This window comes from Bubalus kerabau, chromosome 1, assembly GCF_029407905.1.
Source record: "Bubalus kerabau isolate K-KA32 ecotype Philippines breed swamp buffalo chromosome 1, PCC_UOA_SB_1v2, whole genome shotgun sequence".
Classification (NCBI taxonomy): domain Eukaryota; kingdom Metazoa; phylum Chordata; class Mammalia; order Artiodactyla; family Bovidae; genus Bubalus; species Bubalus kerabau.
Genome location: NC_073624.1, coordinates 126,507,452 through 126,523,380, shown reverse-complemented (window position 1 = coordinate 126,523,380; position 15,929 = coordinate 126,507,452). Strand labels below are relative to the sequence as shown.

The following is a 15,929-nucleotide window of genomic DNA, read 5'->3' as shown; positions in this document are numbered from 1 at the left end:
AGCTAGGACTTCCAAAACTATGTTAAATAATAGTGGTGAGAGTGGACACCCTTCTCTTGTTCCTGATTGTAGAGGGAATGCTTTTAGTTTTTAACCATTGAGAATAATGTTTGCTGTGGACTTTTCATATATGGCCTTTACTATGTTGAGGTAGGTTTCTTCTATGCCCATTTCTTAAGAGTTTTAATAATAAATGGGTGCTGAATTTTGTCGAAGGCTTTTTCTACATCTATTGAGATGATCATATGGTTTTTATCTTTTAGTTTGTTAGTATGGTGTATCATGTTGATTGATTTGCATATACTGAAGAATCTTTGCATCCCTGAAATAAACCCGATTTGATCATGGTTAATGAGCTTTTTAATATGTTGTTGAATTCTGTTTCCTAGAATTTTGTTGAGGATTTTTGCATCTATGTTCATCAGTGATGTTGGCCTGTAATTTTCTTTTTTTCATATTGTGTTTGCCTGGTTTTGGCCTGATCGCGGCCTCACAGAATGAGTTTGGAAGTGTTTTTTCCTGTGCAATTTTTTGGAAGAGTTTTAGAAAAATAGGCATTAACTCTTCTCTAAATGGTTGATAGAATTCTCCTGTGAAGCCATTTGGCCCTAGGCTTTTGTTCTTTGGGAAGATTTTTGGTCACTGTTTTCATTTCAGTGTTTGTAATTCAGTTGTTCATAATTTCTATATCTGGTTCAGTTTTGGGAGGTTGACCTTTTCTAAGAATCTGTTTCCTCTAGGTTGTCCATTTTATTAGCATATAGTTGCTTATGTATTCTCTTATGATCCTTTGTATTTCTTTTTTTTTTTTTTTTTTTCCCGTTTCAAGAGAAAGACGGCTGAAAAAAAGAGAGAGAGAGAGAAACGGATGAAGGGTGAAAGCCAGGGAAACCCACCTCGAGATGGGGATCCCTTCCCCGCAGCCCGCCCGCAGCCCCAGCCGGCCACACTCACTTCAGGGAAGCAGTCTTTGGCGAAGATGTGGAGTAGCGCGGTTTTCCCACACTGACTGTCTCCCACCACTACTATCTTGCATTTCACGTTCTGATTAGGATCCATGATAGATTTACTGGATAATTTCTGGCTGGCTCTTCTCTCCTTCATTGATCTTGTCTTATTTTCTTCTGCGTTGTGTGTTATAACCTCTCCTTTTTCATTTCTAATTTTGTTGATTTGATTTTTCTTCCTTTTTTTCTTGATGAGTCTGGCCAGCTGTTTGTCAGTTTTGTTTATCTTCTCAAAGAACCAGCTTCTGGTTGTATCAATCTTTGCTATTGTTTCCTTCATTCTTTTTCATTTATTTCTGCTGTGATCTTTATGATTTACTTCCTTCTGCTGACTTTGAGTTTTTGTTGTTGTTGTTGTTGTTCTTTTTCTAGCTGCTCTAGATGTAGAGTTAGCTTGTCTGTCTGATGCTTTTCTTATTTCTTGAAATATGATTGTATTGCTATAAACTTCCCTCTCAGAACTGCTTTTGCTGAATCCCATAGGTTTTGGGTCATCATGTTTTCACTGTTATTTGTTTCTAGGAATGTTTTGACTTCCTTTCTTATTTCTTCAGTAGTTCAGTTCGGTCACTCAGTTGTGTCCAACTCTTTGCAATCCCATGGACTGCAGCATGCCAGGCCTCCCTGTCCATCACCAACTCCCAGAGTTTACTCAAACTCATGTCCGTTGAGTCAGTGATGCCATCCAACCATCTCATCCTCTGTCGTCCCCTTCTCCTCCCACCTTCAATCTTTCCCAGCATCAGGGTCATTTTAAATGAGTCAGTTCTTCACATCAGGTGACCAAAGTATTGGAGTTTCAGCTTCACCATCAGTCCTCCAATGAATATCCAGGGCTGATTTCCTTAAGGATGGACTGGTTGGATCTCTTTGCAGTCCAAGGGACTCTCAAGAATCTTCTCCAACACCACAGTTGAAAAGCATCAGTTCTTCAGTGCTCAGCTTTCTTTATGGTCCAACTCTCACATTCATACATGACTACTGGAAAAACCATAGCTTTGACCAGACAGACCTTTGTTAGCAAAGTAATGTCCCTACTTTTTAATATGCTGTCTAGGTTGGTCATAACTTCTTCCAAGGAGCAAGCATCTTTTAATTTCATGGCTACAGTCCCCATCTGCAGTGATTTTTGGAGCCCCCCAAAATAAAGTCTGTTACTGTTTCCACTGTTTCCCCATCTATTTACCATGAAGTGATGAGACTGGATGCTATGATCTTAGTTTTCTGAATGTTGAGTTTTAAGCCAGCTTTTTCACTCTCCTCTTTCACTTTCATCAAGAGGCTGTTTAGTTCTTCACTTTCTTCCACAAGGGTGGTATCATCTGCATATCTAAGATTATTGATGTTTCTCCTGGCAATCTTGATTCCAGCTTGAGCTTCATCCAGCCCAGCGTTTCGCATGATATAATCTGAATATAAGTTAAATGAGCAGGGTGATAATATACAGCCTTGACATATTCCTTTCCCAATTTGGAACCAGTCTATTTATTGTTCCTTGTCCAATTCTAACTGTTGCTTCCTGACCTGCATACAGATATCTCAAAAGGCAGGTCAGGTGGTCTGGTATTCCCATCTCTTTAAGAATTTCTTCAGTAACCTCTTTGTTATTTAGTAACATATTGTTTAATCTCCATGAGTTTGTGTTTTTGCAGGTTTTTTTTTTTCCTGTAGTTGATATCTAGTCTCATAGCGTTGTGGGCAGAGAAGACACCTGATGCAATTTCAGTTTTCTTAAATTTACTGAGGCTTGATTTGTGGCCCAAGATATGGTCTGTCCTGGAGAATATTCAATGTGCAATGAGAAGAAAGTGTATTCTTCTGCATTTGGATCGAAAATCCTGAAGACATCAATTAGATCCCTTTGGTCTAATGTTTCATTTAAGGTTTGAGTTTCCTTATTGATTCTGTGTTTTGATAATCTGTGCTTTGGTGTAAGTGGGGTGTTAAAGTCCCCTACTTTTATTATGTTGCTGTAGATTTTCCCTCTTTCGCCTGTTAGTGTTTGCCTTCTGTATTTAGATGCTCCTATGTTAGGTGCATAAATATTTACAATTGTTATGTTTTCTTGGGTTGATCCCTTGATCATTATGTAGTGTCCTTCTTTGTCTCTTATAATATTCTTTATTTTAAAGTATAATTTTTTCTGAAATAAGGATTGCATTCTGGCTTTCTTTTGGTTTCCATTCACATGGAATATCTTTTTCCATCCATTTACTTTCAGTCTGTATGTGTCTCTAGGTCTGAAGTGGGTCTCCTGGAAGCACCATGTAAATAGGTCTTGTTTTTGTATCCATTCAGTCAGCATGTATCTTTTGGTTAGTGCATTTAATCCGTTTACATTTAAGGTAATTATTGATATATATGTTCTTATTGACATTTTCTTGATTATTTTGGGTTTGTTTTTGTAGGTCTTTCCTTTCTGTTGTATTTACTGGCTATGTAAAGTCCCTTTAGTATTTATTGCAAGGCTAGTTTGGTGGTTCTGAATTCTCGTAACTTCTGCTTATCGGTAAAGCTTTTGACTTCATCAATTTTGAATGCGATCTTTGCCAGGGATAGTAATCTTGGTTGTAGAGTTTTCTCTTTCAGTACTTTAAATATATCCTGCCATTCCCTTCTGGTCTACAGAGTTTCTGCTGAAAGATCCACTGGTAATTGAGTTTTCTCTTGTATGTCACTTGTTGCTTTTCCCTTGCTGCATTTAATATTCTTTCTTTGTGCTTAATCTCTGTTAGCTTGATTAATATGTGTATCAATGTGTTTCTCCTTGGGTTTACCCTGTATGGGACTCTCCGTGCTTCTTGGACTTGATTGACTATTGCCTTTCCTATGTGGTGGATTCAACTATAATTTCTTCAAAAATTTTCTCAGTGTCTTTTTTTTTCCTTCCTTTGGGACCCATATAACTCGACTGTTGATTTGCTTAATATTGTCCCAAAGGCCTCTGAGGCTATCCTCAATCTTTTCATTCCTTTCCCTTTATTCTGCCCTTCAGCAGTTATTTCCACCATTCTATCCACCAGCTCATTTATCTCCTCCTCTGTCAGTTATTCTGTTATTGGTTCCTTCTAGAGTATTTTTAATTTCAGTAATTGTGTTGTTCATCTCTGTTTGCTTATTCTTTATTTCTTCTATGTCCTTGGTGATTGTATTAACGGTGTTAAATGCTTCTTGCATTTTCTCCATTCTATTTTCAAGTCTTCAGAGCATCTTTACTCTCATTATTCTGAATTCTCTTTCAGGGAGAGTGGTTATTTCCTCTTCATTTATTTGGTCTTGTGAGTTTCTGCCTTGCTCTTTCATTTGTACTCTAATTCTCTGTCTTTTCATCACTTTTTTCTGATTTGCTCCACTTGAGGTCTCTTTTTCCCAGGCTTTAGGGTTGTATTACTTCTTCCTTTTGTTTTTTGCCCTTGGAGGGAAATGTTGGTTGGGTTGTTTGTGTTGATTTCTTGTTAGGGGTGACTTGTGCCTGTGTCCTGAAAAGCAAAGCTTCAAGCTGGGCAGGCCTGCCTCTGACTTGGGATCCAGACATCAAATCTTGTTTTTCCCAAGTTTAATTTTTTCAGTTTTATCACAATGCCTGTTTTGGAGGGTCTCCTGGAGAGGCAGGGAGGCGACTGTAGCTCTCTCTGGAGTCATAAAAACTGATGGCAGAGGCAGCAGGGGCCTATGTGCACTCTGGCTGGAGTCAGAGGCAGATACTGTGGGCCCCTTGATATGGAGACCTGGCTCCCCTCAACAGCCTGTAAGTTTCCGTGCTGGGACGCCTCAGGCCAGGAAACACAGCCCTGACATCAGCAGACATGCTGCCTAAAATGACTTCCTAAGTCCATAGCCATCTCTGGACATGCCCCTTAACTCAGCCCTGCCCACCCTCTTATAACTATTTTGATAAATGTAAGAAGTTAGTGTTATTATACTAAACACAGCAAAAAATTAAAACAAACTTTAAGTATGGCATTCTAATTGAAGGAAATGAATTTAGACATTGTACAGCTGTGTTTTAGTCATCAGAAGTCTTAGAGAAATTTCTAGCTGTCTTTGAAAGTTCATGTGCTGAGTGCTATCTCCAATGAGGCCATTCTGAATTGAGAATGGTAAAACATAAACATGAGACACACAGAACACAAAGCATTCAGCTGCCTACCCATGAGACCTGTTCCCAAGTGAATCCCTTACTTGAACTTGGGAATATTTGCTAGCAGTGTTTTCTGTCTTATGAAGTTTCTCTCCAGAAGCAACCACAGTCAGTGAGCCTAAGGAGCATTTGGCATTTCCTCAGAAGATGTCCTCATCAGCTAGAAACAGATCAGACTGACTCTTTCAACTACGTAATCATTTTCCTGAAATCATGGGCTCAGTTTCCAAATGCTGTGGCAACCAGGTAGTTCTGGTGCCAGCCAATCTGCTCTGTATAATTTGTCAGATTTTAAAGCTTCTACTCGCATTTTGTATCTCCAAGAATGGAGAAAGTGGCATGTACAGACTGAAGTAGAATACACCATGAGGACAAAACACTCATCTTTTTGTTTTTTTTTTTTTGTTTTTTAGCAGAATGCTCAATTTTCTACCTTATTTTCTAGTTTTTATATTATAACATTGAAAATTGGAAAGGATATAAATGTTAAAAACTTCTAATTGCTAAAGAGCACTGATAAAATGGGAGCTAGAACCTAGAATAATAAATACATATATATGATTGGATATTTTAAAAAACCAGAATCTTTTAAAATCCCCCAAAATTACGTGAGCCAGCTTGTTAGTATAGCAGTTAGTAGGTTCAGTATTTTAATTCACTACTTAGAACTCTAGGTCCTTTATCGAAGGAAGGTCACATAGTTAGTTTACACTGCACACTACATGTGGAGGAGCATAGTGGGTAGTAACTTTGCCTAATGTTATACAGCTGTAATGCATTCTTGTTTGAGCACAAACTGCTGGAGGCTTGCATCTGTCCACTCGTTCCATTGTTTCTAGTGAGCATTTGCTAAGTGGGAACTGGGTTGCACCCTCCTCACACCGTGTCACTGTCACTCTTCCTGCCTCTGTGGTGGCCTATTTGATGCCTTGTTTATCTTACACACTGGTAACGGATGGCATTACATGTTGAAGAGTCTTAAACATTGTAAGGGAAACCGTGACCCTGCTTAGCTTGACCACCTGTCCCAGTGGCTGGGCCTGTGGCACCTGAGCGGGTTTGCTGTCCTTTCCAAAGTGCAGATGACTCCCAGAAAGTGAGGCAAGTGACATTTACAGCCAAGGGTTCTGAAGAGGCTCAATAACTTAAAAGCCCCAAGGTTCTGAATCAAACTATCTTTAATCAACATGTGCAAACTACATACTGTTCTGGTTGAGGCCAAAGGTCAGTGTTACTACTGGAGGGAGTGGAGCTCCAGCCAGTCCATCTCAGTGTTGTAAGACCTCACCTGTGCAAATGTCTTAGATGCACAAAGACAGGCACTGGTACTAAAACTAAAGGCCTCATGTTTTCAAGAATCTTCAGAGCTTCTTGGATGCATTTTCTTTTTAGGAAAGAAGGAAAATTCTCCCATTTTTGAGCCATTCTTTTATGTCAGTTCTACGAAGTTGCATGTAACTTCTGGATCCTGTTATACAGAGCAAAGTAAATCAGAAAGAAAAACACCAATACAGTATATTGATGCATATATATGGAATTTAGAAAGATGGCAACAATGACCCTATATGCAAGACAGCAAAAGAGACACAGATGTAAAGAACAGACTTTGAATTCCGTGGGAGAAGGCAAGGGTGGGATGATTTGAGAGAATAGTATTGAAACATGTATGTTATCATATGTGAAATAGATCGCCAGTCCAGGTTCAATGCATGAGACAGGGTGCTTAGGGCTGGTGCAATGGGATGACCCTGAGGGATGGGATGGGGAGGGAGGTGGGAGGGGGTTCAGGATGGGGAACACATGTACACCCATGGCTGATTCATGTCAGTGTATGGCAAAACCACTAGAATATTGTAAAGCAATTAGCCTCCAATTAAAATTTTAAAAAATTTATATGTAAAAAAAATATTTTTAAAAAGATAGTGAAAGTGAAAGTTGCTCAGTTGTATCCGACTCTGTGACCCCATGAACTATACAGTCCATGGAATTCTCCAGGCTAGAATACTGGAGTGGGTAGCCGTTCTATTCTCTAGGGGATCTTCCCAATCCAGGGATCAAACTCAGGTCTTCCACATTGCAGGCGAATTCTTCACCATCTGAACCACCAGGGAAGCCCTTTAAAAAATAAAGTTTTGTAAATGTTTAATATTCTGCTAATTTAATTTTGAATTGTGAATGTCAAGTATTGTTTATGGAGCTTTATTGTACTTTGTTAAAAAGGTAAAATTGTACATTTTTAGAATTTTTTATGAGTAAATTTAATGTACCAAAAATAAAAATTGAAAAAAGAAATCAAAGCAAGTAGCTCTTGCAGTAGTTATGTTTGACTTACACCATGTGGTTTACACAGCTGTTTTCATGTAGCATTTGCCCTGCTCACTCCAGTCCTGCAGAAAGACAAGAACAGGCAATTGTTTCTGAGTTACTGGTGAGGACATGAAGGTGTTATACAGTTAGCAGATTTGTCTGGGGTGCAGTTCTGGTTCTATCCTAGGAGTTTTGTCTGCCCCATGTTTTTTTTTACATGGTACAGTTGTGAATAGGTTTAGATATAATGGATTGCTTGACACATTTGTTTTCCGTTTAATGCACACAAAGTACCCCTCTGGTACTTTTGTCAATAAGCAGATGAAAAAAATGAGATCACAGCTCCAGCTGCTCTCATGTTGATAAACCATCTCTCTTGCTTTTTATTCTTATCTGATAATGTGTTAATTCAGTAGACATTAAGTGGCTTTTATGGAGTGCTTGGGAATTTTACAGGACTTGTGTACACACTTCTTGTGCTGAAGTAGTTCAGGTGGTTAAGGGAAGGTGAAATGTACTCAGAAATGTGTTCAGCCACTGATCTGGATTGCATGCTGTTAACTGTCAACAAGAGGCGGGGCTAACATGCTGTGATTTGGGAGTTGGGGGAGACCCCAGTGGGACTTAATCTTTGGTTAGATGCTGTGCATGGGGAAGGCTAGGTTGGGGCATTCCAATGAAGTGGAGCTTGATTTGGGGCATGTGGGGAGATGAATTTGGGAGGATGAATAGGAGGGTTATAGAAAAACTTAAAGGACAGCTGGAAGAGTTGACATTTGATTCTTGAAGAACTACAACAGAACTTAGTGCTTGCTTATTCCCTGCTTGTGGAGCCGTACGATGAAGGAGAGGTTTTGTCACCTTACAGGTTTGTATGTGTTCCAGTCCTGGGGTGGGGCTGAAAGACTGCAGGACTGGCCAGGCTGTTTGTGGTTTATGTAGGCTTTTACGGAGCACTTTTAGCAAACTTGTATTTGCTGAATGATGAAATCCTGAGTGAAACCACTTGTCCCCATGGCTGCTGACTCTCTTCTGTGGAGCAAATAAAGTCTGAGACTGAGTGGGTTTATTATTAGGATGATAAAGCTCTCTAAGTCAGAGTCCCCCTTTTAGGAAACACACAGCTCGCTCCCCTGCCAGGTGCTTGGCTGCTCTTTACACAAGAGGTTCACATTTTGTGGATGTGAAGGGGACCTTGAGCCTTGATATTGCCCCTTGCCCACATCTCACCTTGTTCTTGCCAGAATGAGGATATTCTCTGATGTCTAATCCCTGGACAGGGATTTGCTGGTCCACGTCCATTGAATTCCTTTACTTTTACCAACGAGAGCTCATTTCTAGTATCATGTTAATTAAACCACTCATTTTTCCAATAAAAAGTTATTTCTGATATTCAGTAGACCTGGTGTCAATCAAGATGTAGGTATGTGAAAGATGTGACTGGCTGAAGGGTCCACAGTGGGACCCTTCCTGATTGAGACCTGAGAATCTGAGTTCTTGGATAGGGGCAGTGAGTGTCCCTAAAGGTGAAGCTTAAACTAACTGATATATACATTGTATTTTACTGTTTACACAGAAGAATATTTTATGAAGTTCTTCAATTAATTTGTGAAGCAAATTTTTGGAAATAGCAATGCCTCTCCACTGGTTAACTCAAGTTCAGTCTCAGCATGGTGTTTAAATCATGTTTTTTGTTTTTGTTTCTATCACTCAATTACTCTCTCTTCTTTATTTGCTGTGTTGATCAAAAGGTTTAGGGAAATGTACCTGTGAGTAAGGAGGATGTCAGGAGGAGAACCCAGGGCTTGTGTACATTAGTGCCTGCATCCTGAAGCACCTGTTACCCTGAAATCTTAGCGGGCAGTTTCTGAGGGTGTCTGCAGCCTCAGAGTGGCCTCCTTTCTATGGTTCCCATTTGGCTTCCTGGCATGAGATGTAGCTATGAGCCTGCTTCTCATTCTGTCCAGATTCTGTTGATCTCCAGCTGGGAAGAGCTTTCTTTGCCAGATCCCTGTCCAGTTCTTTTTTTCTTGGCAAGTTCACTTACTTTTTTATAGTTCCTCTCCCAAACTGGTCCCGACCTGGATTGAGGATAATTAGTTTCCTGGGCTTTCTGTTGTTGAAGGCAAGGAAGCTGTTTATTGTCCTTGAGTGTCCAGCACTGCCTGTTCTCTGATTTTGCCAAGTGTTTACACAGATTTCAAAGGTACATCATATTCCAGTGCATTGAAGATGCTTAGTCAGGGGACTCTGTGATCGGGTGGATTTTCTGACCTTGTAATTCCCTGCAGACCCACATGGCCTTTGACCTCCAAAGAAAGAGACTTAAATTTTACCATAGAAGTTGAAACACATATGGTTATGAAAACAAAATGTGTGAAAGAAAGTTTATGTGATGAATCTACATTGCATAGTATAAAATGCTGTTTCATGTTTTATGTATGTTTGCATCTATATATATGCCTATCACACATATATTTATGATAGAAATGATATTGCAATTATCAATCAAGAAGACTCCATTTTTCATGATTGAATTAAAATAGCTTAATTTTTTTTTTTAATATAGCAAGATCAACTTTACACCTGGGCTGCAGTTAGTCAACCCACACACTCACTGGATTATATCGAAGGGCAGTTTCCCAGGAGAGTCCCAGCTGCTTGGCCACCATCTAAACCTCCTGATGAAGGACACAGGCCTACGGATGCCGACACAGGTAGGCGCACGGGAAGAGTGTGTGTTCTGAAAGTAACATCAAATCTCTGTGAAGCACCTGCTGAGTAGTGAGTCTGGGTTTCCCTTCCAAGTATTTCTTAGATTATAATCTTCATATATAAATCAGGCTAAATCACTGGGAAGCTTGTTAAATTGAAAATTCTTACCCTCTATCTTCATAGTTACAGGGACTGGGAAACTAGAGCTATCCAGTTAGTACCGGGTATACAGAGTCTGAGAACCACTGCTTTGGGGTCCAGCTGAGACCTCCATCTGGAAGGAAGTCACCCACCGTATGGGCTGAAAGCTCAGAAGGGAACTTTCTGTCTGTTGGCTTCAGAGGTGGCAGCCACCTCACCTCCTTCCCTGGCTCTTCCCTTACTATTCTCTTTGAGCTTTGGTTAGTTTTTTCCTTGCCTTCAGAGATAATTGATAGAGGCAAGATGAAGCTATACATTCTACTAAATCTAAATTTTAAGTAATTTAAAAAATCATACATTGTTCAGATGTAACATTTGATTTTTTTTTTAAATTTTTGTCCCTTGTGTTGTCCTAAAGTGTTTTGTGTTATTTTTGAAGTACTTGAAGGTGGCATGACATTAACATCAGCTTTTTATGGATCCCAAAGCTAGAAAAGCACTTCATTGTATTGAATTAAGAATCATATTTGTATAACAATGTTTTTATGGAATTTGATTGTCTTACTCCTTGCGTCCTTTTTCATTTTAGCTTAATAAAATCACAGCTTCTTCTTGGTGGACTGATCAGAATATTGGCATCTGATCCATCAGGGAAGAGTAAATAGAAGGCATTATTACAATTCAGAAATCTCTCCCTCATCAAATTTTCCTAAATGGTATCATAGCATGGTGTTAGAGTTAAGAATTTGGTATTTTATTCCCATTGGCTTATTGAGAGAAAGATGTTGGGTGGACGCCTAGCTGGGACCTCTGTGAAGAGTGTGACCAGGGAGCTTGGGCTCTCCTGTGTATCAGCTTGTAACCTCGGGCAAGTTTCCTAACTTCTGTCCTTGTTTTCTGCACCTGTTAAATGGTAGTAAGGATAACACCTACTGCATATGGATACTTTGAGAATTATCTAAGTGTTAAAGCATAGATTAGCATTCAGAATGCAGTCATTATATTCCTCATGAGTCCCTTTAAAGCCAACAATGGCCCACACCCTCAGTGACTTTATTTTAGACTACTGTCCAAAGATCTGCAGAGGAGGCCTCCTGCTCACAGCCTCTGTTTTTCTCCTCATCCCAAAGTGATGCATTTATTTCTTCTTTCTTTGCACTGAGGCACTGATTGGGGGCCCACACCCAACCTCGTGTACCCCCTTTTAAAGGCCCATGCTTTTGAAACAGTGCTTAGTGTTTACTTGATGGACTATACTCTCTGAAATGAACCACAAACAAGAGGTGTGACATAAGAAACATGTTCTATATAGGGCTTTGACTTTCTTGTGGTACAGAGAACAGTTGATCAAGGGCCAAGGTAGATCTTTAGAGATGAGAGGGTGCTTATGTAACACCTGAAAAAAAACGAGCATGTAAAACAATTTAGTTTTAAAGGGAAAATTATATAACTTAAAGTATTTATCCTATTAAATACACTTTTATTTGTTTATGTTAAAAGTTACTTCAGTTCAGTTGCTCGGTCATATCCAACTCTTTGCGACCCCATGGACTGCAGCATGCCAGACTTCCCTGTCCATCACCAACTCCCAGAGCTTGCTCAAGCTCATGTCCATTGAGTCGATGATGCCATCCAACCATCTCATCCTCTGTCATCCCCTTCTCCTCCTTTCCTCAATCTTTCCCAGCATCAGGGTCTTTTCAAATGAGTCAGTTCTTTGCATCAGGTGGCCAAAGTATTGGAATTTCAGGTTCAACATCAGTCCTTCCAATGAACATTCAGGACTGATTTCCTTTAGGATGGACTGGTTGAATCTCCTTGCAGTCCAAGGGACTCTCAAGAGTCCTCTCCCACACCACAATTCAAAAGCATCAATTCTTCAGCGCTCAGCTTTCTTTCTAGTCCAACGCTCATATCCATATATGACTACTGGAAAAACCATAACTCTGACTAGGCAGACCTTTGTCAGCAAAGTAATGTCTCTGATTTTTAATATGCTGTCTAGGTTGGTCATCTTTTCTTCTAAGGAGAAAGTGTCTTTTAATTTCATGGCTGCAGTCCCCATCTGCAGTGATTTTGGAGCCCAAGATAATAAAGTCTGTCACTGTTTCCATTGTTTTCCCATCTATTTGCCATGAAGTGATGGGACCAGATGCCATGGTCTAAGTTTTCTGAATGTTGAATTTTGAGCCAGCTTTTTCACTCTCTTCTTTCACTTTCATCAAAAGGCTCTTTAGTTCTTCTTCTCTTTCTGCCATAAGGATGGTGTCATCTGCATATATGAGGTTACTGATATTTTTCCCAGAAATCTTGATTCCAACTTGTGCTTCATCCAGCCTGGCTTTTCACCTGATGTACTCTATATATAAGTTAAATAAGCAGGGTGATAATATACAGCCTTGACATACTCCTTTCCCAATTTGGAACCAGTCTGTTGTTCCATGTCTAGTTCTAACTGTTGCTTCTTGACCTGCATACAGATTTCTCAGGAGGCAGGTAAGGTGGTCTGGTATTCCCATTTCTTTAATAATTTTCCACAGTTTGTTGTGATCCACACAGTCGAAGGCTATGGTGTAGTCAATGAAGCAGAAGCAGATGTTTTTCTGGAAGTTACTTACTGGTTAGGAAATAGCTAGTTGTAGCTACAGTAGAATCAATCAATGTCATTGAGATATTTTAACAGTTGTTCGTATCTTGTGTTTTACACCAGTGATTAGGGTGATGTTTTCATTGTTTTTCATCCCTAGGGTGAACTTCTCAACTTTAACTGAAACATTTATATTATCCTCTAAAATTTTAGGGCAGTTTTAAAAAGTTGTGAAACATTTTATGTTACTGATTTTTTTTTTTGTAAACTGGAGGAATGCTAGACAGAAAGTTAATTAGTGATAATATGAATTTTAGTTTGGTAAGAGATGATAGTTGGAATTGAGGCCAAGAAGTTTGCAAACTAATTTTTCCCTATTCGATATAACTTGTAAAATGCCAGAGTAGCAATTTTTAATATAACAACTTGTCTCCTTTTAAAATGTGTATTCTTAAAGAGGATGATGGAGATAAGTAGAAAATAGATTAATGTAGTGACTTATTTTTATCCAGCTGATCTGTTAATAAATCCAAGAGCCCAATAACTGTTTTGTCCAAAATGGCCTAATGGCCCTTCCTAAACTTTTCCTACTGTGATTCTGCAGGATTCTGCAGGGCATTCTCATTCTGGGACCATTCACCCTTCCTGGCATAAGCAGGCAGGTGAGGATGTCAGTAACACAGTGAAAACCATGCATAGACCCTATGTTTTTTGAAAAATAGATATTAATTGCAAATACTGATAATATGATTATTAGTAGTGCTAAACTATTTCCAGTGCCCTTGACTGTGATCTGTGTAGTGACTTCACAGCTAAAATTGCTGTTTGCAGCATGTGGTCCCTTTCAGCTTTGTTTTAAAATAAAAGAACTCACTGATTATTTTTCTTTCTGAAGAAGAAAGACTTGTGATTCCATCTTAGAAAATTGACAACTTGGTTTTTCTTTGACTTTTTTTTGCCTTTTGGCTCTTCTTTACACTGGTTACTAATCCCCATGTGTGCATGCTAAGTCACTTCAGTCGTGTCTGACTCTGTGAACTTACGGACTGTATCCCCCAGTCTCCTCTGTCCAAGGGATTCTCCAGGCAAGAATACCGGAGTGGGTTTCCACTGCCCTCTTCCCAACCCAAGGATCAAACTGGGGTCCCCTTGTCTCCTGCATTGGCAGGCGGATTCTTTACCACCAGTGCCACCTGGGAAGCCCCACTAATCCGCATGGCAGGCGAATTCAGATTCGTGGTGCTGCCTTTTCTGCCTTTCTTGGGGACCACACTTCTGTTTTTCCACAATCCATTTTGTGAAACTGGCTTTCTCCACCTTCATCTAGTGGTGAAGAAACGGACCTTCCTCTATGTGAATCTACGTGCAGAGGCTGCAGTGAGGCCTCAGGGGTTGTGGGTTCTTGGGGATCTTTGGCTCCTACCGTGTCTTTGTGTTGCCTCCACAGAGGAGCCTGAGGCGCTGAGGCTGATCATCTGAAGTCTGTAGAGTGAAGTCTCCTAGAAGGACAGGCTGGAAAGGAAGTTAGAGAGCAGTGTGCTTGCTCCAGAAGTTTGTAGCAGAAACGTTAATAAGAAGAGGTCCTTTTCAGTTATCTTTTCTCCTTATCTTCTCTCTCTTCATTTTCCTTTACTTATTTGATGCAACCCACCCCCACCACGGTGGTTCTTCTGGAGCCTCCTGGCATTTTATTCATATCTCTATCATTTGAATTATTTAGGTTGGGAACTGATCTGTATCTGCTATCTGTCTTCTGTGTAGACTCCCAACATTTCAAGACTTTTGGATGCAGTATATACTTAAATATTGAGTGAATAAATGAAGATCTTTTGTTGAAAAAGATATAAATATTAATAAAATATCTACTCAGCACATGAATGCAAGTATTATATTTGATGGAATTCTGGGTGTGCTGAAAGAGCCCAAGGACCTAAAAGGGGATCATCACCAAGCTTCAAAGGTTACTTGACAGATTTACACAAAGAGAGACTTGGTTTTAGTTTTGAATTCGTGGAGAACAGAGTCAAGGTGTGAAGAGTGACTTGATCATTCTTGGTGCATCTTTGGAAAATCAAGGCTGTTATCTTCCTTTTAAAACAATTAAATATATATATATATATATATTTATTTGGCTGTTCCCGGTCTTAGTTGCAGCACATAGGATCTTCATTGCCACATGTGGGATCTTTAGTTCCCCAACCAGGGATCAAACCTGGGCCCCCTGCAGTGGGAGCACGGAATCTTAGCCACTGGACCACCAGCAAAGTCCCTTTCTTTCTTTGTTTCAAGAAATTCTTTTAAAAATTGAATTTTATTTATTTATTTCTGGCCGGGCTGGGTCTTTGTTGCTGTGTGCAGACTTTCTCTCGCTGTGGCCCTGGGGCTTCTCATTGCAGTGGCCTCTCCTGTGGAGTGTGAGCTCTAGGCACTCCAGCTTCAGTCGTTGCGGCCTGTGGACTTAGTTGTCCCTTGGAATGTGGGATCTTCCTGAACCAGGGATCGAACTCCTGTCCCCAGCATTAGCAAGTGGATTCTTAACCACTGAAACACCAGGGAAGTCCAGGTCCATTATCTCTCCTTAAAAATGTGAATGGTCAAGAGATTGAACAGAAGACTGATTTTAGAAAAGCAATTTGGGCACAGAAAATCCTGGAGGATAACATGGAAGGACAGCTGGTAGAAACGTGACAAACTTTTTGTATAGGAATCCTAAAACCTGGGTTTACTTGCTGGCTGAAAGAATGGTAATCCACCTTGGCTCCAAAAAGATATCTGAGCAGCTTATGAATATGTGAGGTGTACAAAAAGATGATAGAGGGAAATAGATTAGATTGAAAGGAATTGAGTATATAGCACTGAGGTGAACCAGCATGCTGAAATGACTTTCAGAAGGACTTGCAGTTTTTAAAGGTAGTTGACATTTATCCCTCAGGTTTAAGGTAGAAAGGGAAGTGGGGACACAGCTGGATCATGCCCTGTGTCTGTGAGACGAAAAGCAATAATCTCAGAAGGACAACTCTTCTGTCCTCTA

At 39.9% G+C, this 15,929-nt stretch overlaps 1 protein-coding gene across 1 annotated transcript in view; it reads left to right on the top strand.

Annotated features, from left to right (window-relative positions):
- Window positions 1–15,929, top strand: part of FMN2 (formin 2) — a 373,106-nt gene that overhangs the window by 104,871 nt on the left and 252,306 nt on the right. The window contains exon 3 of the mRNA XM_055587923.1: window positions 10,025–10,172. Coding sequence (XP_055443898.1) covers window positions 10,025–10,172 — 148 coding nt within the window. The remainder of the gene's footprint in view (window positions 1–10,024; window positions 10,173–15,929) is intronic.